Below are 25,394 nucleotides of genomic sequence, written 5' to 3' on the forward strand. Positions count from 1 at the left end.
TCCTCGTCACACTGACCACGTGTCCTGACCACAAGAACGATGATGATGTTGGGGCTCTGCTTCCCCTTCATCCTGCCACACTCCCCCAAGAGCCCTACAATGCCCCCAAGGAGAGGCGGCTGCAAAGACCACAGACACCTCAATTTACATAAAATTATCTCACTCCATTTTATTTAAGATTTTTTTCTCCAGTTAGTAAAAGAAAGATGTGTCTCTCTTTATACATATGTACAAGTTCAGTTATAAAAATAGACAGCACATTCAAAGAGAAAAAAGGCTTGGCATTTTTCTGATTCCCTCTAAATAGCATCTGTACACAGGAGTCTGGATTTGGGCAGGGGAATCTTATGATTTAAATTAAATGATTCCCCTACCACTCCTACTCCCAAAAAAAAGTTTTAAAAATCAATCTATCTAAACTCAATTCCGCGATTTTCAGGTGTGCAAATTAGAGGCTGGCCCGCCCAGAAGCACCTGCTCCACCAGGGACATCAGGCTGGGGGCAAGCAGAAACACCACCCATGCCAACACCATCCCTTTGCCTCTCCTGGAGGGAAGCAAGCTCAGGCTGGTGGGGCCGGGCTGGGAGGGTGGGTGCTGAGCCTGCCCTCTCTCCATCCTCTCCAGCTCACTCCGCCATCCCTTCCTTTCTCAGTGCAATACAGACAGTGCATACAGCCAAGCAGGGGGCTGAAGGGCAAGGGTGGGGAGACTGTGCATTCAGGAAGGGCAAGGGGAGCCTGCAAGAGGGGCAGTGAGGATGTCCTGCTGATTGAGGTGGCTCCTGGTCTGTTTACTGGCTTCTGGGAGTCCCGGAGTGGGAGCTGCTGCTACTGTTGCTGGTGGGACCTGAAGGTTCTCTGATGCGAACCATGCAGGACAGGGGAGGAAATGCTGGGAAAACAACTGCCTCCAGGCATGCTTCCTCTAGCCTTCTGTCATCCTCACAGACACTACCTTCTTCTGCATTCGCTGCTCTCCTCAACCGTGACACTCTGGCAAATGGGGTTTGGAGACTTGGGGAGTTGCCCACGACTGAGGATGTCACATAAATGATTTCCTCCCTTCCTAGCCCCACAGGAAATCACAGCCCTAAGAGAAGTCTCCACTGTGGAAGGCTCTTCACAGCACTTGCTGAGCCTTTGCAAGGGACATGGCCAGAGCCGAAGAGTGGAATGGGGATGGAGACTGTGTGCCTGAGCATCTAAACAGGGTCTCTGTCAGGCCCTTCCCCAGTATGAGGTTTAAGACTTGCCTGTAAATTCCTTTGAGATGCTGTGGGCCTGATCCCTGTCCTTGGGCCTTCTTCCTACAGGCAACCCCAGAGCATTCCTCTTGAGACACAGGTGATCAAAGTGCTCACGCCAACCACCTGCTTGTCTTTCCCTTGCTGCAGCTGGTCATCGCTGCCCTCTGGCTTGGGATGAAAGATGCTGCACTGGGCAAGCCATCCAAAGACCATCTGCAGGCCAGGACTCTAGCCCCCGGTTTGGTTGAAGGAAGCTGGAGGGCCAGGTGGTTACCGTCCTCCAGAGGGGTTGGTGCCTTTGCCCTGTTTCCGGACCAGGGAGTCTGGGGCTAGGCTGCTGGTCAAGTGGAGGCTCTTGGGAGTCCCAGGAACACTATTTCCTTTGCTCAAAGGGGAGCTCAAGGGAGAAGAGGCGCTTGAAGGTCCAAAGTCAGCAAGGCCAGCAGGCCGAACAAGGGACGTCTGCAGAGGACTGCTGGCGGAGATTCCTGTGGGGAGGAAAAGAGAGGCAAGACGAGCATAAGCACCAGTCCTGTCTGAGTGCCTCAGTGCCTGACCTCGGTTGCTGGAGTCTGGTCTGGAGATGAGGTCGTGGGGAAGCCCCTCCCTGCCACTCTTCTTAGCATATTTGCTTGCTCTTCCTGTCAACTGTTTTTTCAGTAAGAGAAAAATGATACCTACCCAGCTCTCTCCACATTACCGCATCAACAGGGAGTAAAGATGTCACCTTGGCACTGAAGGGCAGAGCACACATTATATAACATGGGAAAGCCAAGGCTGCAGGATGAGCCGTAACTTACAGGCACTAATGTATTTTCTTACACATTCGTTCTTCCTTTTCAGGACACCACTTGTGATTAGTTGCTTCCCTCTTTATTTTTTTAAAAAATTATGTATGTATTTATTTTTAAATTTTTGGCTGCATTGGGTCTTCGTTGCTATATGCCAGCTTTCTCTAGTTGCGGTGAGCGGGGGCTACTCTTCCTTGTGGTGCACGGGCTTCTCACTGCGGTGGCTTCTCTTGTTGCGGAGCACGGGCTCTAGCCGCGAGGGCTTCAGTAGTTGTGGCACGTGGGCTAGGTAGTTGTGGCTCGCAGGCTCTAGAGCACAGGCTCAGTAGCTGTGGCTCACGGGCTTAGTTGCCCCGCGGCATGTGGGATCTTCCTGGACCAGGGCTCGAACCCATGTCCCCTGCATTGGCAGGCGGATTCTTAACCACTGCGCCACCAAGGAAGTCCCAGCTGCTTCCTTCTTAATTTCAGAAGATACCCTCTACTCCCCAGTCTGGCCAGAGGACACAAGGCTGCCCATTCTATCCTGTGTCTACATTCATGCATTCTCCTTGTGTTGGAGGCAGCTACCCCTGCTCTCCAAGCCCTGCCACTTTAAGGACCTGGTTCAAATCTCCCATCTCCAGCAATGGCTTCCTGGGCAACAACTCTTTTGAACATTCCTAAGAATGAATTCTCAGCAGGCAGACTCATGTCTCCTCTCATCCACAGTGGAGCTGTGGGTAATGTCCAGATCAGTCCTTTCCCTTGTTTTCCGTTCCCAGTCACCAAGCACTGTCAATTTTTCTTGTGACACTCTACCCCCTGTTGCCTCCGGGAGAAAGCATGATGAGTGTCATGCTTTGCCCCATCCGTGGGTGAAATCCTGCCATGGCAGCCTTGACCACTGCCATGATTGTTATTTTCCAAGGGTGTGATGAGCTGGCAAGAGGTTAAGAAACACTGGGGTAGGCTATCATACTTCATATTTGTTGAATGAACAGATAAATGAAGGCCGCTATCCCTGGAGGAGAAAGGGGAGGTAGCCTAACACTTACTGAGAACTTTCTATCCAAAAATTCCCCTTACTTGCTGCAGCAGCCCTAAATCCTAAGCCCACGTTTCCAATGGGGAGAGAGGTCTGTGCATGGTGAGGGTGCCCTTCTCACCACTCTCAGATGCCCTACATTCCACCGCTACCCTTATCCTCCACAGCTCATGGTCACAATAGCTAGCTACTTCCCTTTTCAAACTTGCCAGAGCCCCTGGTCACACACCGGGTAAGCTCTCGCCCAGCAGGTCCTTCCAACCCTGACTCCCGCAGCTCCTCTTCAGCACAGCCTGACTGACCTGCTCAGTGACCCCCAACGTGCCTTGGTCACTGTTAACTCTCTGTCGCCAGTTTAAATCCTTCACCATCCTTCTCTTTCCTTCTGAATTAGCCTGGCAACTTTGTCATCAAATCCACGGTTCCTCCTTCTTCTGATCTACAACCAGAATTAAGGCCTTCCCTCTTCCTTCATTCAGGACACGCATACTGCCTTGTACTGCTGCTAAACAAATTCTGTGCCCAGCTTCCCCTTCTAATTTTCATTATACACTCAGGTGCGGGGTCCATGTGTTATACTCCTATGCACACAGCAGGTATTGTTTTTTTGGTTTTGTTTTGGTTTTGGTTTTTTTTTTGGCGCCACGTGGTTTGTGGGATCTTAGTTCCCCGACTAGGGATTGAACCTGGGCCCTCGGCAGTGAGAGCACAGAGTCCTAACCACTGGACCACCAGGGAATTCCCTACAGCAGGTGTTAACCCTAAGGTGATGGAGCACAAGGCTGGGTAAAAGTTAACTTGACTACTGAAATGTAATTATTAAAATGTGGGTCCGGGGGAAAAAAATCAGTTCTCAAAGCAGGAGAAATTCTGTTTAAAATTCAGCTTTCTCTGTTTTCACAGTTACTTACGCTTTGAAGGCAGTACTGTGCCAAGTCACAAGGGCAAGGAGAGAGTCAGGACCACTCAATGCTGAGGCAGAATCCAACATGGGCTTGGGAAAGAGCTTTGGGCCTGGAGGTGTCCTACTTGCTCTACCTGGCAGAATGCTCAGTAGACCCTTCCGACTGTCCCCGACCAGAATGGAGCCCGTAGTCCCCTGGGGCTTCCGCACCTTTAGACACGTTGTACCCGTATGCAGCATAGGCAGCTGCAGAGGCCGCGGCAGCCCCTGCTTTGGCTCCTGCCATTGCAGCAGCACTGCCTGCGGTGGACTTCCGGCTCCGGCCCTTCCCTGCTCCTTTGGCTGTGCTTCCTGAACCTTTGGGGCGGCCTCGGCTTCGGGCTGAATGACCACGTCCTGCAGCCGGCATTTCCTGAATGGAAATTCCTATGGGAACAAATGGGCCAAGAGGGAAAAAAGTTTATTTCTTCATTTGTTAACAGACTCTTCTCCTGGACAGGGAAGATGGCTTTCAGGGTGTTTGTTTCAGGACTCCCAGGGAGGTCTACGCCTCAATTTAATGGCTGGGACACAGCATCACACAGCGTTAGTAAGAACTGTAAATAGCTACAACAGCCTGACACCTCAAGCTGCTTTTCATTCTCTAAGAGTGGTGCCATTACTCCTGAATTTCTTCTTTCAACTAGATCATTACTAAATGAACTCCAGAGACGTGCACCTGTGATTCACCTGCACACTCCAATGTTGTCCTGCCTTGGAGAATCAACTTTTACTCCCAAGGTTTTTTGTTTTTTGTTTTTTTAAATTAATTAATTAATTTATGTTTTGTTTTTGTCTGTGTTGGGTCTTCGTTGCTGCGCGCAGGCTTTCTCTAGTTGTAGCGAGCGGGGACTACTCTTCGTTGCAGTGCGCGGGCTACTCAGTACGGTGGCTTCTGTCGTTGCGGAGCACAGGCTCTAGGCCACGCAGGCTTCAGTAGTTGCTGCACACCGGCTCAGTAGTTGTGGCTCGCGGGCTCCAGAACGCAGGCTCAGTAGTTGTGCCGCATGGGCTTAGTTGCTCCGTGGCATACAGGATCTTCCCGGACCAGGGCTCGAACCCGTGTCCCTGCACTGGCAGGCGGATTCTTAACTGCTGCACCACCAGGGAAGTCCCTACTTCCAGGTTTTAAACTTAGAAGTCCTCAAGAAATAGCAGCAACACTGGGCCCCACAGAACAAAGTGAGGAAAGGCCTGGAAAAGCTAACTATAATTAAAAACTGGCAAAAATAAGGGTGAAACATGAAAGACAGGAATGGCTAGAAAACAAAGAAGTTTGAAATCTTTATGAAGTTCTTATTTTACATTCCCTAAACCTTCTCATTCTCCCTTTCAATTGAATCGACTAATGAAAGAATGAGGCTACCAATTCTTTTTGCTCTACTCCACTCTTCTTTAAAGAAAGTAGAAAACGGCATTATCCAAGAAGGAATCAGGACCTCACCCAAGCTGTATGGGACAGCAGCATCACTTACCGTTCACAGTGTCTGACACGGAGCCCGTTATGGAAGCAGGAGAGTTGGTGGCTCGAGACTGAGGGGCTGAGGAGGCTGGGTCATCCACAATGACCAGCATGTCACTGCTGCTCTCGTCGGGGGGAATAGAGCCGGTGTGCAGCTCACTGCTGATGGAGATCTAGAGGCAAAAGGGTCATGATCACCCCCCCTTCTAGCACCCGCAGCCCATGGCCCTCGTGCCTACATCAGTATGTGCTTCTCAGGTCTCACCACCATTTGCCTCTCCTGCCTGGCTTCACTCCTGAGAGTTAGACCCCCTGCTTTGGCTCCAAAGAAGGCAGCCTGTCCTCACTTGCTTTTCTTCCCATGGATTCCACATGTAACCCCTTCTACAAGGCAGGAGAACTCCTGGAAAAGCAAAGGCTACCAGGTCAGGACACAGTCCCCACTGCTGTGATGAAGGCATCTAAAAGGAGCCTCACCTCACTGAAAGGGCTGGGCATGGCTGAGTCCACACTAATGAAGGAGTCATCCCCGTCTGCAGAGAGGTTGGAGTTATCAGCCGAAGGAACAAATGGGATCACTAGGTTCACACCCTCCTTTCTCCTTTTCCCATCCAATTCATCTTCCTTTTTCTTCTGGGAACACACAAATCAAGAAATATGGAAAAAGGATGAGGATAGGCACCAAGCGAAAAGTGGGGTTGGAGAAGAAAGTGATGACAGAAATTTGACTCTTTGTAAAGTTCTAAGTTTCATTTTATTCAATTAGCATATTATTAAAGGAAGAAAAAATCCTAAGGAAGGAGGAAAGGGATGGCTTAGTAAGAGTTTATGCATATTCTGGCACAATAATACAGAGTTGAAAGGCCAGTCACACTGAACTGAAGCTGTGCCAAACCTAATCCTCACAGGGTGGGGTGCATGGTCAGCTTCCAGCATGGCCAAGCTGCGGCACTTCTCAGGGGCTGAACTGATGCAGCCCCACAAGAGGGAGGGCCCGTGCTCTTAGTATATTTTCCGCACATCTGTTTTCACTCTGCCTTCTTTTTAAATATGTATAAGGGGAATGAAGGTTCTTATTACACATAAGGAATACTGAGGTGGCTTTTCATTATTTCCTCAATTTACGCTTAAAGATTGAGCGACTAAGCTACACTAAACAGTTCTAGAGCCAAGTTCAGGAGGGCTTTGTCACAGATGAGAGATGTGGAAGAACAGAAAGTGCTTAGAAAATTCTGGGGATCACACCCATCCACTGCACCTAACGGCATTTGTATCTAGACCTATATTAGGGTTAATACGGTATGTCTTTGTGTAGTTTATATTATCACTGGGTATTTATCTGAAACTTCTTATTCAGAGTAGGGATGGCACCTGATGCAAACTCAGTAAATCCTACAATGTCCTGTTGAAGAAAATCACCCTTTCTTCTTTGCTATTGTTTCTGAATAGTAGTAAGCAATGGGTTAGAAATTTGAAAGTGGAGTCATAAAAGAGAACCTGAGAACATGGGTAGAAATAGCAGCCCAGACTAGGAAGAACGTGAGCCTTCATTCCTAAGATTTTTTTTCAACTCTGTAAATATAGTGAGTACCAAGGGCATCCTTCAGGCTAGAAATAGTTCTGCTTAGCAGAAGGTACAATCGAGGGTGTGGATTGAGCTGGTGTGTCTATCAGAAGATGAACATATAATATAGACAGGCTCCTAGGCTGCTGACCATCAGGGCCATACAGCCAAAGGGACACGAGGCCCTATACAAGCTTGCATAAGAGGAAGAAGTGGACCTCCACTTAAAGCACAACCAGCTTTAACATGTGACTAGACAACATGCTTCAGACAAACCAAACAGTCCAGGGAAATGATACATGGACAAATGTCTGACTTGAGGGCCCAGAGCTATGGCAATGTCTGAATTTCAGCACAACCCAAAGGTAAGCCAAACCCACCAGAAGAAATTAGGAGCCACTTTCTGGAAGGTAATAAGATGGTTTCAAACCAACAGCCTTTATTTATTTATTTTTAAATTAATTAACTAATTATTTATTTGTTCAAACCAACAGTCTTTAGGCATGGTAAGTCTGGGAACCTAGTCAGAACTAATGGGCTGACTCCTGAAACAAGAGTAAATCCTGGAGACCTCATTTCTGATTTATATATCAGTAAAGATCAGGGGTAAGGATTACTGATATACTTTGGTAGAAACAGCAAGACAGGGAGAAATGTAGGGGAACTACATCCCACTTTGTAGCTAGCCTGGTGGGCTCAAGTAGGAAATGTCAGAAGGGAGACAAAAACAACTCAAATCCTTGGCATGAATTGGAGAAAAAGATGAACAGACTGGCCAACGATTTATTTTTCCAGTAGTAGATGACAATGAATGGTGCACTAGCAGAACTATGGCAGAAAGACTGGATCTAATGACCTCTTAGGTCCCTTCTAAGATTCTACGGAATCTAATAATGTAACATCCATCTTACATTTATTAGACTTATGCTTTTTAACAGTCCCAACAAATGGTGTCCATAATTACATGTAACCACAGACACATGTAATTATGTCTGTGTGGGGAGTACAGTTCTGCCAAGGCTGCATTTCTCCTGCTTGATTCTCTATCAGGACAGAACTGCTGTATAGCACACGTAGATGGAGCTGGACACCAACCAGTAACCAAGACGACAAGCCTGTACCCTGAAGACTCTTCTGTAAGGACCACTCTGCACCCCCATCAGTCCCTGTCCACCACCCCAAACTTGACATACCTTCTCTGCGTATTTTTCCCGCTTGCGCTTGCGCTCTTTAACTCGGTTGGTTTCCTCCTGCTGCCGTTTCTCTTCTTGTCGGAGTCTCACTGTCAAGAAAATTTTAAAAAGATCTGATGAAGTATCTGTGGCAATCCTAATCCTCATTCTCTGAAATTAAGGTGGCCATATTCTTTTATATTTATGATTGAAGGTATGACTTCTATCCATCTAAGGCAGATAACTGGTGGTTTTCTAACTTGGAGAATGAACAGAGTTCCTTGGATTCTTAACAGTTTTGGGGTTCAAATCACGATTCAGTGACACTGTCATGGGCCTTTCCTTGCCTTTTATTCTTTTTCCTTTTCTTTTCAGTCTTTTAATATCTCTGCATTGCACAGAGTCCTGAAAGGTTTTTAGAAGGTGGTGGCAAATGTGAGCCCCATAAGAAAGGTGCTTCATCACATTTTCTGATGTGATGCTGTCGAAGTCCTCAGAGGTTTACAAGGTAAGTCTGAAACTGAAACCCATTGTTCTCAAAAGCCAGAAGTACTGGGAGAAGCGTTTGTATGTTACATACAGCAGTGTGCTTTTCCAACTTTTCCATACAAACATTTCTCTGGATAGAACAGAGTAAATTCATTACTGCTGAGGTGTCAAGGGATATAGCCTTCCTGGTACCCATTTATTTGAAGTCATATTACTCTAACAATACACACGAATTTTTCCTTCTACTCCATAATACATCCTTCTTTGGGTTTTAATATAAAATATTAACCAAAAAAATGTTTCTCCCCAGACAGTCTTTGGCTTTGCCTCCCCTTGGCACAGTCAAGGGTGCCTTTCATTTCCAGAAGAGTGGGGCTAAAGAAACATCTCTGTAAGGAGGAGAGAGCGTTAATAAGAGGTCTAGAGTACATACATTTCTTCTCCAATTCTTCATCGTCTAGAAGAAGGCTAACCACCTCTTTGGGTTTCAAGGTATCCGGTTTGAAGTTTCCACCAGAAATCACCATCCGCTGAATCTGAATATCAAAGCAGATCAAAAACCACCACCATCAGGCATCCATTCCCTTATGACAAATATTCAGAAAGAAAGAAACATCTTTCTTAAATCTGTTCTCTGGTGAGGCCCCTGGATTTCCTACTTCTTTTTCATTCGTGTGACTGGCTCATCCAGGTCATTTGTCCAACAGAAAGGAGAACTTCTTTGCTTGCAACTGTTAATTGATAGCTATAAGGTCCAATAATACTGAATCAAGAAGGAAAAGAACCCCAAATAATCATTTGTTTAGAAACCAGCAAATTTGTCACACAACTCAGAGGCCGGTCACACTGAGAGTACTAGGGTGAGAGCAAACGCCATTCCTTCTTCCCCTGAATGTGAAACCATGTCAAATAGGAAAAGGCCGTGACTTGGGGTCCTCTTCACATGAACAACAGCTGAATGTAGGTTGTAGACACCATTCTGGTAGAAAAGGAGTAAGGAATGGCCAGGGCAGTAGACTGCTTTTGTATGGGACCTCATTTTATTTTCTATTCACAAGAAATTTTAGTGCTTTCATGACCAACGAAAGCCAAGACAGTCTTAGTCTTAGTCCAGTCAATGTGGCTGGACTATTTTCTCTACCAGCACAATACTTCCTTTGCCTTCTGCTTACCTCACTCTTCTCCTTGGCTCGCTGCAGAATGCGTTCTTCAATGGTGCCCTTACAGATGAGTCGGTACACGGTAACCTGCTTTGTCTGCCCCAAGCGGTGGGCCCTGTCCATGGCCTGCTGGTCCACAGTGGGGTTCCAATCGCTATCATAAAAAATCACCTGCATAGGCAGGACAAGAATACAGCAAAAATGAGGCACTCTCAGAGCAATACTAGGAATTCTGACAGCAACCCAGCCACTCATCTATTTCAATAGTCTGATGCCAGATTTTTTTCTACGATATAAAGATGAACAGGTATCTATCTACTCATAAAACCAAGTCATTCCCTCATCTGCCCTGGGCAAAAGAGACATACTCTGAGCGTTTTTCAGGGTTTTCATTTAAAAAGAGGGAGTGGCAACAATATTAATAGTTAACACTCAGGGCTTACTATTTGCCAGTCATTGTACTATGTGCTTTATGTGTATTAACTCACTTAAATCCCACTACCACTATGATTTAGGTACTATTTAAAACCCCCTTTTTATAGATGAGGAAACTGAGACACAGAGGAATAAGAGATTTTATCCAAGATCACACCGCCTAAATAAGCAGTGGGCCTGGGATGTGAGGGATGTGAAAGCCTTCTCTTTAACCCTAGGCCTACCTTGTAAGAGGCAGACATGGCTTTCCTGGCATTCTCAGGTTCCCATTAACAGGGTCATTTCCTGTCTCTTGAATTCCAGGCAAGAAATGTTTAAAGGGTTCTCTGGAAGTTACTTCTAGTTTGCTAAACAGCAAACACAAACAACAACAAAATGTACTCCCCCCTCCCCTGCCCCACCAGTGATCCTAAAACCAACAAACTCCTGGGTCCTCAGCCCTGAGGCTACTATCAATACAGTAGACCTCCTAAAAGAAAACCAGTTCAAAATGACCCCTATCTCTCATGCGTCCTCCTCTACATTCAACCAAGTCACCAAATCCAGCCAGTGCTTCTTCAGAAACAAACCTATCCTTTCTACAGTCCACTGTCCTCCTTGACCAGGCCCTCACCACCTACATCTGGCTCACTAATGTTTCTAGACCAGCAGGCTTCTGAGATCTGTCTCTTTCTTCTTCAGTCTACTTTGGGTACCACTGGAGACCACTCCATCTCTCTGTCGATTATGCTGTTACACACCAAGTCCAAGCTCCCCTCAATAATCAGGTCCTGCTATACTAAGACAACTTCATTTTTATTCTTTCCTAATATAAAAGCACCCCTTCCCTTTTGTCAGATAGGTCTCTTTGGTATCCCTCACTTATATTACGTTTGTTTGTACTACTTCTTGCTTAAGCTGATTTTCTGACTAACAATCAATCCTTCAACTCTTCTCTGTTGATAAGGTTCAGTTTAAGCTTCACCACTTTCAGGAAGACCTCCCTGATTTCTCTTGCCTGTAACAACGTCTCCTTTTCCTATTCCTCATGAATTCCTATTAGAAGTAACACTGGCTGAAACCTTTTGAGCACTTAAAACAGATGTGCATACATATCTCACTAAATTTTCAAAAAAACCTTATATATTTCCTTCATCTTACAAATTAGGAAGAGACTGGCCTGAGTTCACAATCCTAATAGTCTCCTTCCGCAACGTGCACTATTAGCAAAATGTTGCATCACCTATCCTGGTCCAAGTTCCCACTTAACTGCTACCTTCTAAAGGTGACCAATTGTTTTGTGTGTATTACATATTTTAAAAATCTTCCTGTCTAGTCTTATTTGAGGACAGACACCATCCACCAGTACAAAGTAGAATTCTACAAATATTAGTCAATTGATACTAGAATCTCTAAGGTGTGATCAAAACTAGATAGAGCCTTAAAATGTAGGCTGGGGCTTCTCTGGTGGCGCAGTGGTTGAGAGTCTGCCTGCTGATGCAGGGTACACGGGTTTGTGCCCCGGTCTGGGAAGATCCCACATGCCGCGGAGCGGCTGGGCCTGTGAGCCATGGCCACTGAGCCTGCGCGTCCGGAGCCTGTGCTCCGCAACGGGAGAGGCCACAACAGTGAGAGGCCCGCGTACCGCAAAAAAAAAAAAAAAAAAAAAAAAAAAAGTAGGCTGAAGAGTGATTGATTTCTCTTGACACTGTTCCTCTAGATGCTTTTTCCCTTGCTTAACACCATTCCTAAGTAATTTATTTTCTCATTTAAAAATGGAAGCAATTCTTCTGCCATTTTCTTCAGAATTCACTTGAGGTAAAGACGGATAAAAGGCATCAGTATTTTCAATGCTCTTGCCTCTACTAATAAGGACCCCCACTGGCTCTTTCTTCTGGCGCTCCTTTTGTCTTGCTTTCATATGAGGTATAATCCCTCAGTTTTTATAGTGTAGGTTAGAATCCTTGAGGAAAAAATTACAAACTGCCTGCCAAAGAAAGAAAATCATTATGAAAGCTTATTGTTAATCCACAGTGTCCACAGATCTAGGATTTGGAAGTACACAATGTTTGTCACTTGTAGAGGAGTTTAGCCACAGGATATTCTGAGCTTCAACAGGATATGAAAAATTTTAGAAAATTCAATTTAAACTTTCAGGGAGAACAAAGGAAGAGAAGACAGAGTTAATGAAAATGAGACCTCTGGACTTCCCTGGTGGCGCAGTGGATTCCGGGAAGATCCCACATGTCATGGAGCAACTAAGTCCGTACGCCACAACTACTGAGCCTGCACTCTAGAGCCCACAAGCCACAACTACTGAGCCCACATGCCACAACTACTGAAGCCCGTGCACCTAGAGCCTGTGCTCCACAACAAGAGAAGCCCCCCTTGCCATAACTAGAGAAAGGCTTTGCGCAGCAACGAAGACCCAACGCAGCCAAAAATAAAATTAATCTTTAAAAAAAAAAAAAGAAAAGGAGACCTCCAATTGGACTGGGGGGGAGGGTCATTATTTGCCCAACATACCTAACATGACCTACATATGTGGAAAATGAGAGTTGATGTCACATCCCAAAGATAGTACCTTAGTAGTCCAAGCCTAAGGCAATGGTTCAGCATGAATTCATAATGGGGAATCCTATATTATGAATCATTTCATAGGTGTTTCCTCCATATTTACATTTTCTTCCTGGAAGTCTCAGTGGCAACCAAACCTGATTCAACTTGGGTTCTTTTGAGATCATAAACAATAAGATTAAAGCCTAAGAGATAGGCTTGCAATTTAAAGTCCCCCCTTCCCCCAATTTAGTGGCTATCTATCATTCAAATGGATTAAAAGAGGTGAGGAACTGGGGAGAAAGAGAGAATAAAATAAGATTCTACTTAACCCTATCCAATAAGCTATTGATGTTTAAAAAAAAAAAAAAGAAAGATTCTACTTAGAAAAAGACCCAGGGAAAAAGAATATGAAATATGTGTAAGCTAGTGGGTTAAGATAAGAACAGAGAGAACTAAAAACCAAGTTCGATGTATGGTTATTATCCAACTTGACAATAAAATGAACACTGAATCAACCATGACATGAACTCAGGGAGAGGGAGTCAGGGGAGACCATGCCCATTAGAATAGGACAGAGATGACACTTTGTTTATGGAGCTCAGTGAGACATTCTAGAGAAAATAACAATTAAAGAACTACAACAGCTGACTTAACTAGGAAAGATTAAAGCTAGTCAGTCCACAATGTGTGGCCCAACAATGACTAAGGGGAAATAAATTACTTGTCAGCACCTTTATGAAGTTGTAAACACCAAGCTGGGCAGGCACTGGGAGCGGAAGCAAGGGAAGAAGGTGGGAGCTGAGATGGGGTGGAGGCGCCTGGCTATACAGGTCAATAAGAGGGAGTTTCAGGGGATGAGGGAGTGAAATGGAAAACAGGAAAATTTAGAGGAACAACTGGAAAAAGCTGACCAACACTTGGAGGGTGGAACTCACTCTTTTTTTCCCCAAGAGAACAGGTGGAAGTTCAGTCCCTTGGGAGGGCTGAAAGCTGCCCCATGTTGTCTCACAGGACATAAGACTTCTCACACTGTTACTAAGGGACAAAAGCTCTTCAATTTCTCTCTACACATAAACATTTAAAACAGATCTCACACAAACAAAACCAACAGTGCAGTTTATAACAATTTCTCACTAAACAACGTCAAATGCAAAGAGATCCCTACTCCAAGAAGAATACACAAAGAACAACACAGGCAGTGAGGGGCAGCTGCCATTAATTTCATGCTAAAATCATGTTTTTACTAACAGAGTGAGCCAGACATAATCCCAATGTTTACAAATACACGTTTATAAATGCACTCTCAATCATAAAACATTAAGTTTTTCCTGACATTTTAGGCAGACTAACCTCTTCCTTGTCCATAAATGGTTCTGGGGATCTTCCAAAGCTGAACAAATCTCAGAACAAAGGAAAAATGCCAGGCAAGCAATTAAGCTTATTGTTTCTCTAATAATACACACACAGCAAGTATAACTTAACTCCACACAAAGCTTTATCTAGCAACTCATTTAAATCTTTTATTTTATTTACTTATTTTTGGCTACATAGGGTCTTCGTTGCTGTGCGTGGGCTTTCTCTAGTTGCAGTGAGCGGGGGCTACTCTTTGTTGTGGTGCGCAGGCTTCTCATTGCGGTACCTTCTCTTGTTGCGGTGTGTGGGCTTCAGTAATTGTGGCGTGTGGGCTTCAGTAGTTGTGGCACACAGGTTCTAGAGCACAAGCTCAGTAGTTGTGGCGCACGGACTTAGTTGCTCCGCGGCATGTGGGATCTTCCCGGACCAGGGCTCGAGCCTGTGTCTCTTGCATTGGCAGCTGGATTCTTAACCACTGCGCCACCAGGGAAGCCCACTCATTTCAATCCTGTGGTCTCATTTCTTCTGAGTATTCCAGGAGGTTCTAATTTATGAGTCCCTCAGCCCTCCCCTCAAAATTAAATGTAAATTATTTTGGAATTGGGGACTCAGAATATTCAGAGCCTCTCTCTACGCCCCAGGATATAAAGAGAATTCCTACTTCTACTCCTCTAGCTATGGGGTTAGGGGCCTACTTTGGCTCTTTCTGACTGGCAGGACCAGCTTACCTGCATAAGGCAAACTGTGAAAACCAGAAGCATGATGCAGATCTGCCCCACTCAAACCTGCTTTTTTTGGCCATTTAAATGAATGACTAGGTGAACTATTCCTTAAGAAACCATAGGCCAAACCTGACATAGGCAGGCTGAGAAGAAGGGAAAGATATTTTAATCAAATGAACCAATGCTAGGCCTCCCCAGGTGATCTCATCCAGCTCCATGGCCTTAAATGTTATCTATGACCTGATGATTCCAAAATACATCTTGAGCCTCAAACTTTCTCCTAAATTCCACGCTCTACCACCTGGGTGACAATGCCACTTAATGTCTGGTTAAGAGTCTTGAACTTAACAAACCCCAAACCAAACTCTTGATTTCCCCTCTCAAACCCGTTCCTCCCCACACCTTCCCCTTAACCAGTCGTTGGTATCTCCATCATTCCAGTTGCTCAGGTTGAACACCTTGGAGTTCTCCTTGATCCGCATCCAATCTAGTAGTAAACGCCATTGGCTGTACCTTAAAACTACATGCAGATTCCAATTACTTCTCATCGCCTCCACTGCTTCAATCCTTGTCCAAGTCACCATCGTCTTGTGTCTAATTCCTAACTGAACTTCCTGCTTCTACTTCCTTCCCTATAGCCTTCTCCACCCCACCCCCCTGAAGCCAGAAGGACACATTTAAGCTCAAGCTAAAGTTCTTCCTCTGTTCAAGTTCTTCCAGTAGCCTCCCACCTCAAAATCCTAACCATGGCCTATTAAGCCCCACACAATCTGCTTCTGCCACTCATTTTATACCACTCTGCCCTCATTCATTCTGTTATACCTACAAAGGGCTTGCTTCATTGCTTGATTATGCCAAGGATGTTCTCACCTCAGGGCTTTGTTCTGTACTTATCTCCTTTCCCTGGAATGCTATTCTTTTCTGCCAGATGCATAACTGGCTTGCTTTTCTCACTTTCTTCAGATCTTGGTTCAAATGTCACCTTATCAGAGACGCTTTACCAGCCCATATAAAACAGCAACCCCTGACCTTGAATTGGGTTTTGAAAAACAATCAGAAAGGGCTTCCCTGGTGGCGCAGTGGTTGAGAGTCCGCCTGCCGATGCAGGGGACAGGGGTTTGTGCCCGGGTCTGGGAAGATCCCACATGCCGCGGAGCGGCTAGGCCCGTGAGCCATGGCCGCTGAGCCTGCGCGTCCGGAGCCTGTGCTCCGCAACGGGAGAGGCCACAACAGTGAGAGGCCCGCGTACCGCAAAAAAAACAATCAGAAGTTTACCAGGTGGAAGAAGACAAAGTGCCCAGGACGAAGATCTATGATGAGGGAGCTGTTAATGTAATATTATGATACAGTATGGTGGGTTCAGGAAACAAGTCAATTGTTATTACCAGAACATAAATTTTTTTGTTTTTTTCTTTGAAAAATGACGTCTTTGTTTCTGGACAATGCACGCTTTTCTTTAACGATTAAAGCACATGTATAATGTATGTTTGAGGCCACAAAACAGGCTGTTGTAGTTAGCACAGAAATCAGGTCAGAGCCAGAATGATTTCCCTGTACCCCAATATGGGAACACTTCTTTCATCCCATCCATCCGTCCGTGCGTCCATCCATCCATCCATCCATCCATCCACTGGACCACTGGAAGTCACAGGCCACAGGCCCTTCAGAGAGCACCGGACACAGCTTTCACCCGTACCTGCCAAGCGCCAAAGGGCACTCCAGATCCCTAGAGCCTAACAGACCCAACCCTTAGCAAACCTGCTAGTCACTGTGAAGTCAGCCCCCCACCCCACCCCCACCCCACCCCCAGCCCATGCCCCACGCTCACACAGTTGGAGGGCTGGCTTCAACTCTGGTGAGCTGGTTTGGGACTGGAAAGGAGGGAGAGAGCAGAGGGAGATGGTGGGAAGTAGGGAGGGTGCACCAGCCTTCCCCTCCTCAGGTTACTGACGTCCCGGATCTCAGAGTCCGTGTCGCTGTCTTTGACCCACTGCCCCCACACTGATGGCTGGACCTGGTGGCAAGACGCCAAGTGGACCCAAATCCGGATCTAGGTGGGAGGTGATGGACTTCATCGTATGGAGAAAGGGGGGTGGGTTGGAATCTGGTGCCTGGTGAGGTGGCGAGTGGCAATGAAGATCTCCGAGTCCCCCCTCAAAATGATGGTTGCGTCGCCAGGAAATCCACCGACCCCGAGAGAGAGCAGTACCTCCCCCTAGACATAGGCAGAGGCGGCCCATGCCCTGGCGCCACACTGGGCAGGTTCTCACTCTCCCAGTGCCTTGCAGGCAACTGTTGAAAGCCCCTTCTTTTCACCATTCTTCCATGCTAGGCCCCCAACCTCTCCCCGCCTCTGGAACATAAATTTTGGAAGGAGTAACAGTCTGGCAATTAGGCTGGAAAGGGAGATAAAGGCCACAAAATGAAGGGCCTTGTATGTGTAAAAGAGCTTACTTTATCTTGTAGATGACAGACTCCCTGAAGAGTTTTAAGCCAGGGAGTAGCATGGTTAATAAAGAAGGGTATAAAAACTAACAGAGGAGGTATGGGGCTAGGGACTGAGACTGGAGTCCAAAAGATCAGCTAGCAGAAAGTGATGAATCTTGTACTCACATTAAGAGTAAGACTAATTGGGCCCACTGCTGCCAACTCCTAGGCAGCTGTCAGAGAGTCCTCTTTAACCTGGGAGAGAACTTTCACTTTGCTGAATTGAATCTGTGTCTGGGTCAGTTCCTACGTGCTCCTCCCTCTGTTTCAAATATGCACTGGCGGGACTTCCCTGCTGGCGCACTGGTTAAGAATCTGCCTGCCAATGCAGGGGACACGGGTTCGATCCTTGGTCCAGGAAGATTCCACATGCCGTGGAGCAACTAAGCCCGTGTGCCACAACTACTGAGCCTGAGCTCTAGAACCCGCGAGCCACAATTAATGAGCCCGCGCACTGCAACTACTGAAGCCTGCACACCTAGAGCCCGTGCTCTGCAACAAGAGAAGCCACCGCAATAAGAAGCCCGCGCACCACAATGAACAGTAGCCCTTGCTTGCCGCAACTAGGGAAAGCCCACACACATCAACGAAGACCCAACACAGCCAAAAAAACAAAACAAAACAAAAAATATGCATTGGTTTCACTCAGCTGGAGCAAAGCTTGGGATGTGAAGGGGGGTGCCGTGGGGCCTTCCAGACTACATAAATGTAATGACTGAGACCACCCACATGCTAAACAGTGTCTCAAGACCCCTAAAGGAATTAAATAACTCATCCTCCAATCTGTGCCCAACTTCCCCCATTGGTCACCTCTTGGTATGAGGGAAGCACCCTGGTGCGGCAGGACTACCAGTCTTCACTCCTGGGTTCACGTCCTAGCTTGATCACCACCTGCCTGGCGTTCTCACACAGGTACCTGGGCCTCTCTAAGGATAACTGTGCTTGGGATGTTGAGACAAAGGCTTCCCGGGGTCGGGGGTGGAGAGGAGGGGAAGCAGGAGACCCAGAGATAAACTCAGGCCCAGCTCCTGGGGGCTGTGCAGAGACACAGGAGAGGAATATCAACCAACCCTGGAGGGGAACTAAGGTGCCGGAGAAGAAGCTACTGCCCCCTGGGAAGCCCCTAAGAGTTTCCACCTCTCTTCCAGCCATGCCTCCAGGACACAGCAGGGCTGAACCAGTGCAAGGCTCTGGAGTATTTCCTCCCCAATCGGCTCTCTTCCTCCTCTGAGGCTCCCAATCCCCAACTCTGGCCCTTCAATTCACATCATGTGTGAATTTGTTTTCACCCGCCCTGGGAATCCAGAGCCTTCCCTGGACTCCCATCCCCAGCCTTCCCACAGCAGCAGAGCTGAGCACAGAGCCAGGCAGACAAGGCCTAGGGGAAAGGAGGGGTATTTGGGGCCCAGTATAAATAATGAAGTCCTGGACCTGGCTCTCTCATTTGGGGCTACAAGGGTCACAGGATCCCTGAGGGCTATTAGTGTGCAGGCACTGGGGTCACATGTTTCTAGGTGACATTTCACAACCATGAGAGAAGGAAGGATTATTATATTCATTTTATTGAGGAGGAAACTATGGTTTAGAGCAGTCAAGCAACTGTTTCACTTTCACATAGTGAACAGCAGAGCTGGGATTCAAACCCAGGTCTCATTTCTCTAATTTGAAGAAACCCCAAAACTATGGAATCTGCCCTCTATCACCCACAAACTGACAACCAAAATAATTCATCAAAAAAAAAAAGAGTATGACTAACTGGGACAGTATGCTTGAAAACTAGAGTAGAGAACCAAGGGGCAAAGAGAAAGGTTGCTGATATGACACCAAGTGAGCTACCTCATCAGAGAACCCACAAGAACAACACTACCACCAATGACTGCCTTCTCTTAAGATGACTGAGGCTGATGATGTGCACATAAGATACAGAATCTACCCAGTTATGCCTCCAGCAGTCCCCAGGCCCTGGAACCGTGTCCCAGCATGGTTAATTGGCGGAAGTGGTTTAGATGCCGAGGAAGGTACAGCTGAATCCTATGGTTGATATTCTACTTGGTGATGTTACAGAATCTGTTTTTCATTCTTGAAGGCAGGCAGTTCTACAGTGTAGCAGTTAACAAGGAGAAAGAATGAACACAGCCTAGAAGTGGAACCTGAGAAACATGGGATCTAGTTCCAGCTCTACTGTTGTGAATTTATTCAAGCTTCTTCACCTTTGTACTTCATTCATTTCTCCATGACCCTCCAGAGTTTGCATCCTCCTCATATTTGTGGGGATTCTGATGCTCTGTATTTCACAGAGAGGTACCACAACGATCACATTAAATGACATTTGCAGAATCATGCCTTCTACAAAACAATTTCCCATTTATGCATTTTTATGTGTCAGGGTTACTGATATTGTTTTTAAATATATTTGTAACCTGGGAATAAATCTGAGATACAAAAGGAATGCTCTTTTCTTCTCCCTTTCAGATGCTGAAGTATTCCTCCAAGGAGATTGGGCATAAAAGGATAGATAATTTGATGGGATGTCCTTTTATTTTATTTTTTTAATCACCAATTTCATTGCTCTCCAACCATGTTTATAAGTTCGGGATACAAAAATATGAGTTTTTCCTATGATGGAATAATGCATAAGAGTAATAAAACAACTTTTTGATTTGTTCACTTATAGCTCCTAAAACAAACACATCTGGTTAGTTGAGTTGACTGGGTTTTTTTTTCCAGTTTGTTTATTCACTGACATATTCCAAGTGTTTAAAACACTATCAGACACATAGGAGGCATTTACTAAATATGTGTTGAATAAATGTGTAAGAAACTTAGAATAAGAGAAGGGAGAGAAATGCCCAAAAGGAAAGCCGAAATGTTCCAGTTCCAGGCAAAGTGCCACTATTGTCTTTTAACACAACAAGAGACAAAGAAATAAAAAGTCTGTGACATATAATAAAGGATAAGGCCAACCGAACAACATATTTATAGTAGAAAAACCACATATCCAGTGTATTTTTGTGCTCTTGTTACTTACTGTATCTGCCGCAGTCAGATTGATACCCAGTCCTCCAGCTCGTGTACTTAGCAGGAACACAAAAATATCATTCCTGCAGAAGAGGGAGGGATATTTTAAGAGGAAAAAATGAAAAAGAAAAATGGCATGTGGCAAAAGAGAGGGATCTCCGGACGAAGAACAGTGTCTAGGCCTAGAAAGAGTTTTGGTGGTTACCCAGACCTGATCCAGGTTTCTCTGACACACTGTACAAAGGTGCTCTGTTGCTAAAATCAAACCATGGCAGTCACCTTCCAATTTGCAGATAAACTTTTGCTGCCCACTAATATTGACTGATAGGCAATATAATTATAAACATTTGGCAAATGTAACAGAAAAATATGCTATGGAAGTAGAGACCTCTCTTTCTGTAACAGTCATATTTTTAGCAAGTCAAACTATTCCCAGTTCATACAGAGGGGACAAATAAGTCAGTATCTCCTGGTGTTTCCCCAAAGAATCATGACTTCCAACAATCTGGGAACTAATGATTTTAACTCCAAAGCACTAAAATTCATATGAAGAAAGTTAGTCCCAGAAAAATGACCTGAGGTCAGGATTAAGACTCAGATTATGACTTCTAAGTATTACGTTGAAGTTAGGATCAATCCATGAAGACAGGCTGAAATTAAAGTACTTTTTGACAAATGCCAACATAATCCTTAACAGAAACAAGACAGTTTTCTCATTTTCCCTCTACATCCTACATCCTATTAAAGAAACCCAGAATTACAAATAAATCAGTAGGTGCCACTGTCATTCATTCAGGCAGCAAATATTCACTGAATATCTTCTAGGAACAAGGGCCATGCCAGATCACAAAGAGCAGTCTTCAACTGTAAGATTTATCTATGTATACACATACAACTAGGGGCTCGGTTTGAGCCCAGTTCCTGCAGATAACATAAATATATTTCAAGACTATCTTGCATTTTCATGTTCCTGCCACCTGAGGTTATTTTCCAGAACACTTCTAAGGGAAAGGGACTGCCTTATACTGGTAAACAAACTTTACAGCCTTCTAAATCAAGCTGCTCACCCCCTTTCTCTATGACTATAATGAGGAATAAAAGTAGAAATTCATTTATATCAGTGTTATTCAAATTGCAGGTCACACCTATCATTGGTCAGGTCACCCCTATCATTGGTCATGAAATCAGTTTGGTGAGTCTGGACCACATAAATTAAAGAAAGAAATAGAACAGATTAGAAAATATTATAATACAACAAAGGTCATAAGGATAAGTACTGTTTTGTGATTTCAGATATGGTAGATATGTATTAAATCCCAACGTAAGATGAATTTTATTCTGTGGGTTCCAGTTTAAAAAAAAATAAAGAAAAAAGAAACACACTGGCATCAGGATGCTCTCATCCCTTGATGCTGTTCTTCCTTGGTAAAGTCACTTGGCTGCTAAAGGTCTGTTTCCTGTGCTATAAAATGAGGATGCTCTGAATATAGTTGAAGTGACTAAATGATGACATATCAATGTCAAACATGAATACCAGTGAAGGAACTATTCTGAAGTAAGTATCCTGGTTAATCCCTAAGCTGGGTAGGTCCTAGTAGAAATCTGTCCATTAATTTGCTTTCAATTAAACACAGCTTTCCTAGAGGCAGACATGGATAACAGATCATGTTTGGAGGCTTCTTGTAGGGCATAATTCCAAAAGTATTGTACTCTCATGAAAGTTCTGCTCGTTTATCCTTGAATTTTATCATAAAGTTTAATATTTCAGGATTTTATCTATAAGATGTCATCTTTCACGGTTAAATCATAAAGGGCAAACCAAAAAGTTAAAAGGCATCTGCCAGTTTACAAACACATTTTCCCATAGATATGGGATGATATAAATGGAAGCTTGATACCTCACAGCCCATGGGAGAATATTTAACCACAATAAGGTTTCAAATAAAAATTGATGTAGCCTTCCAGGGCCATACTAATCTCTATAGAATAATCCTTCCCACTCTGGCCTTAGGAAGATTGCTCAGTCCCATACATCTCTCTTTCCTGCTCTGTGGACACAGAGGCAGGGGTCAGAGGCTTCTCTCCGATATCTGTGTAAGAGCTGATGGAGTCACCCGATGCCTAGGACTTTTTGTTGGTGTGGGGATGGGGGAACAGGGGTGGCACAGGGAGGGAGACAGAAGGCAGCTGGGATCTATAGTAAAAGAGTAGAGGCAAAAAGATGGGTCATTTCCATAGTCTGGACAGTCAGAGAGGTAAGTCCCCAGATGTGGTAATCATTCACAAACAAGGACTATATACAGGAAAAAACACTAGAGAAAGGAATATAGATAAAAATAAATTAGAAGCAAAACTTAGAAACATTAACGGTGGAAAATGTTTTTTTGGGGATATTAACGATTTATTGAGAAGATGCTTTTAATGATGAGGTAGATGGTAAGTAGCAACGTTTGGCTGCATTCAGTGTAATTTCATCATACTGTAATGGAAAAATAAGGATTATGGGAACCCTGGGTGATTAAAAATCAAGGAAATTAGTGTCCATCCTGGATCACACTGTTGGATCATATGTAAACAAAAACACATCTAAACTGAACTGTTGAGAAGTTCCTTTCTACTTAATAAATCTAGTATTGATAATGTGAATTAATGTTTTGAGAGCTGACTAAAAGGAAGAAAACAGAATCCCAGAAGGCAACATGATGGTCTGGGTGCCCTCTAGGGGGCTATAAAGGAATCTCAACTCAGGGTCTCTATTGGAAGGGGCCATAGAGACCAGGTTTCAGGGGGGTCTGTGAAGGAGCCTATGAAATCATGTAGCAAAGACATGCCTAAGTCTCACTCTTACTCTTCTTTAGTTAATGGCCCCTGAGGCTACTATGCAACAAAATACTCAAATAGTGCTAGGTACCTAGCTGACTGCAGTGAAGACTTGCTGAATGACTGAAAAAGAGCCAGAATTAAAGATACTGGAGCTTTATACTCTCACCAAGAAGGAAAAATCCACACTACACTCATTTTTTCTCATGTTTTCCAAATGGTCACCCGAGTAATCAGATAATCAGGGAGATCCATTTGGCAAACGTCATGGGGTAGGAGGAAGGGAAGCAAAGGCCAAGGCAACCCAGAGCAAAGACCTTGTGAATGGCTTCTAGGATCACGCACTGGTCACGTGTCCTGAATGTTGCCCAGTCAGGACATCCTGGCCAAACAGTCTTTAGTCTCAGTCAGACTCTTTCCTGGAAGGATCCCTCATAAATAAATCTTGTATAAAGGGAATGTAAATGGCTTTTTATAGGAGTTCTTGTTTACTCTGGCTGACCTTTGAGCCACAGGGCTTTCCAGTTGAAACTACAATTTTTTCTTTTGATGTCTTTTCATTAATAATAATGAAAATATTTGGCAAGTCATGTTTTTTTGTTTTCAAAAACACCTGTCTTTTTCTCTATATTGGGCTACTGTTGCCATTCAAATTTGTAAATTTAGATACCATTTGGAGGGACCTACCTGACAAGCTCCTAATCAGCATAGGCACAGTTCAGATTCTACACGTGAGAGGTAGGAGATTATTTCCTAGCCACAATCCTAACTCTACCATCTAGCTCATATGTAGGAAGGGAAGAAGACTTTAGTTTGTTTTTTCATTTTACCTAATATTAGATGCAGATGCAGGTGTTAAAATGATTGTTACTCAGTATCTAAATAAAACTCATTGCTCCCTAAGTAATTCTTAGAAGTTGTAGAATTTGGATGCTCAAGTAAGGTTTTCCAGGAAAGCAAAAAAACAAGATATTTACTAAGCAGATCTAGTATAATTTAATGGTGAAAATACCCTTCTTTTAAAGCTAAGCTTTTCAAGACTAATGTGTACTACTGTGATTGCCCAAGTAATCACAAGTTAAATAAGAGATTTTAGAAGTAGTAAATTAGATACATCTACTGATTTTTTCCACTAAAAGGTCACTGTAAAATGTGGTGAGCCCTGAATCTCACAGTCCAGTTTTCTGGGAATTGCTTCACCTAGAAGAAAAATTGTAGCTCTACAACTCAGAAGCCAAAACTGTTAGAAGTCAACATAATACAGCTCTGACTGGACTCTAAACCAGTAGAATTTTCTACAAAGCAATATGACAATATGCAGTCTTAAACATTCATATTCCTTTACTCAATAATCTCTCTTGTTTGGATCTATATTAAGAAAATAATCTAAAATGATGACAAAGCTTTGTAAAAAAGATACTCAAGATTTTAACAACAGAAAGGTGGTATATCCAATGTAATGGAATATTGACCATTAAAAATAATGATTACAATGACTTTTTTAATGATATGTGAAGACCTTTATGATAGACTGTTAAGTTGAAGAAATGAGGATACAGTCATCTCTACAATATGGTATCAACATATAAATCTAACTACATACACACATCAAAGACAAGAGGAATAAACCAAAATGTTAACAGTGATGGGATTGTGGGTGATTTTTACTTTCTTCATCAAATATTTCTCTAATTTTCCTCAACAGGCATTTTATATAATATACAATGGCCCCAACTGTTACTGGAAAAAAAAATTAGCTTTGCTATAAATGAGATTCTCAAATGTACAATATCAAACATATTAGTGGAAAAAAACACAAACAGTAATAGGCAAAAGATCTATTACTTAATGGCTTTTCTTCTAACACATAACTCATGCTGCCTCATACCAATGTGCCCAAATCACTTAAGTGCTGGCATTCCTGGAGAAAACATAGGCACCCTGGGGGAAACATACAGTCTTATAGATCTTGTATGTAAGATTCTTGTCATTTGGAGCTCTGAAGGTTGGACTAGATAAGGACATAGTGAAATGTAATTCATTTGATTTCAAAATCAAGGAAAGATAAAGATCAGCTGGTAAACTTTTTTGGGGGTGGGGAGAGGTGCACACAGTATGGAGTGCTAGGAGGCACTACTATGATTATACATGTCTCACTCAAATA

General features: G+C 44.3%; 1 protein-coding gene across 2 annotated transcripts in view; it reads right to left on the minus strand.

Annotated features, from left to right (window-relative positions):
- Positions 1–666: 666 nt before the first annotated feature.
- INO80 (INO80 complex ATPase subunit) overlaps positions 667–25,394 on the minus strand; it is a 131,133-nt gene continuing 106,405 nt past the window's right edge. Inside the window, exons 29-36 of one of the 2 annotated variants that reach the window (XM_060147500.1) lie at positions 20,421–20,493; positions 9,870–10,028; positions 9,131–9,233; positions 8,230–8,318; positions 5,950–6,105; positions 5,486–5,645; positions 4,182–4,397; positions 667–1,737 (exon numbers count right to left, since the gene is read on the minus strand). In XM_060147500.1, coding sequence (XP_060003483.1) covers positions 1,520–1,737; positions 4,182–4,397; positions 5,486–5,645; positions 5,950–6,105; positions 8,230–8,318; positions 9,131–9,233; positions 9,870–10,028; positions 20,421–20,493 — 1,174 coding nt within the window. In that variant the 3' untranslated portion in view covers positions 667–1,519. The remainder of the gene's footprint in view (positions 1,738–4,181; positions 4,398–5,485; positions 5,646–5,949; positions 6,106–8,229; positions 8,319–9,130; positions 9,234–9,869; positions 10,029–20,420; positions 20,494–25,394) is intronic. The other variant, XM_060147507.1, reaches the window with a different exon arrangement.

Source organism: Lagenorhynchus albirostris, chromosome 1, assembly GCF_949774975.1.
Source record: "Lagenorhynchus albirostris chromosome 1, mLagAlb1.1, whole genome shotgun sequence".
NCBI lineage: Eukaryota > Metazoa > Chordata > Mammalia > Artiodactyla > Delphinidae > Lagenorhynchus > Lagenorhynchus albirostris.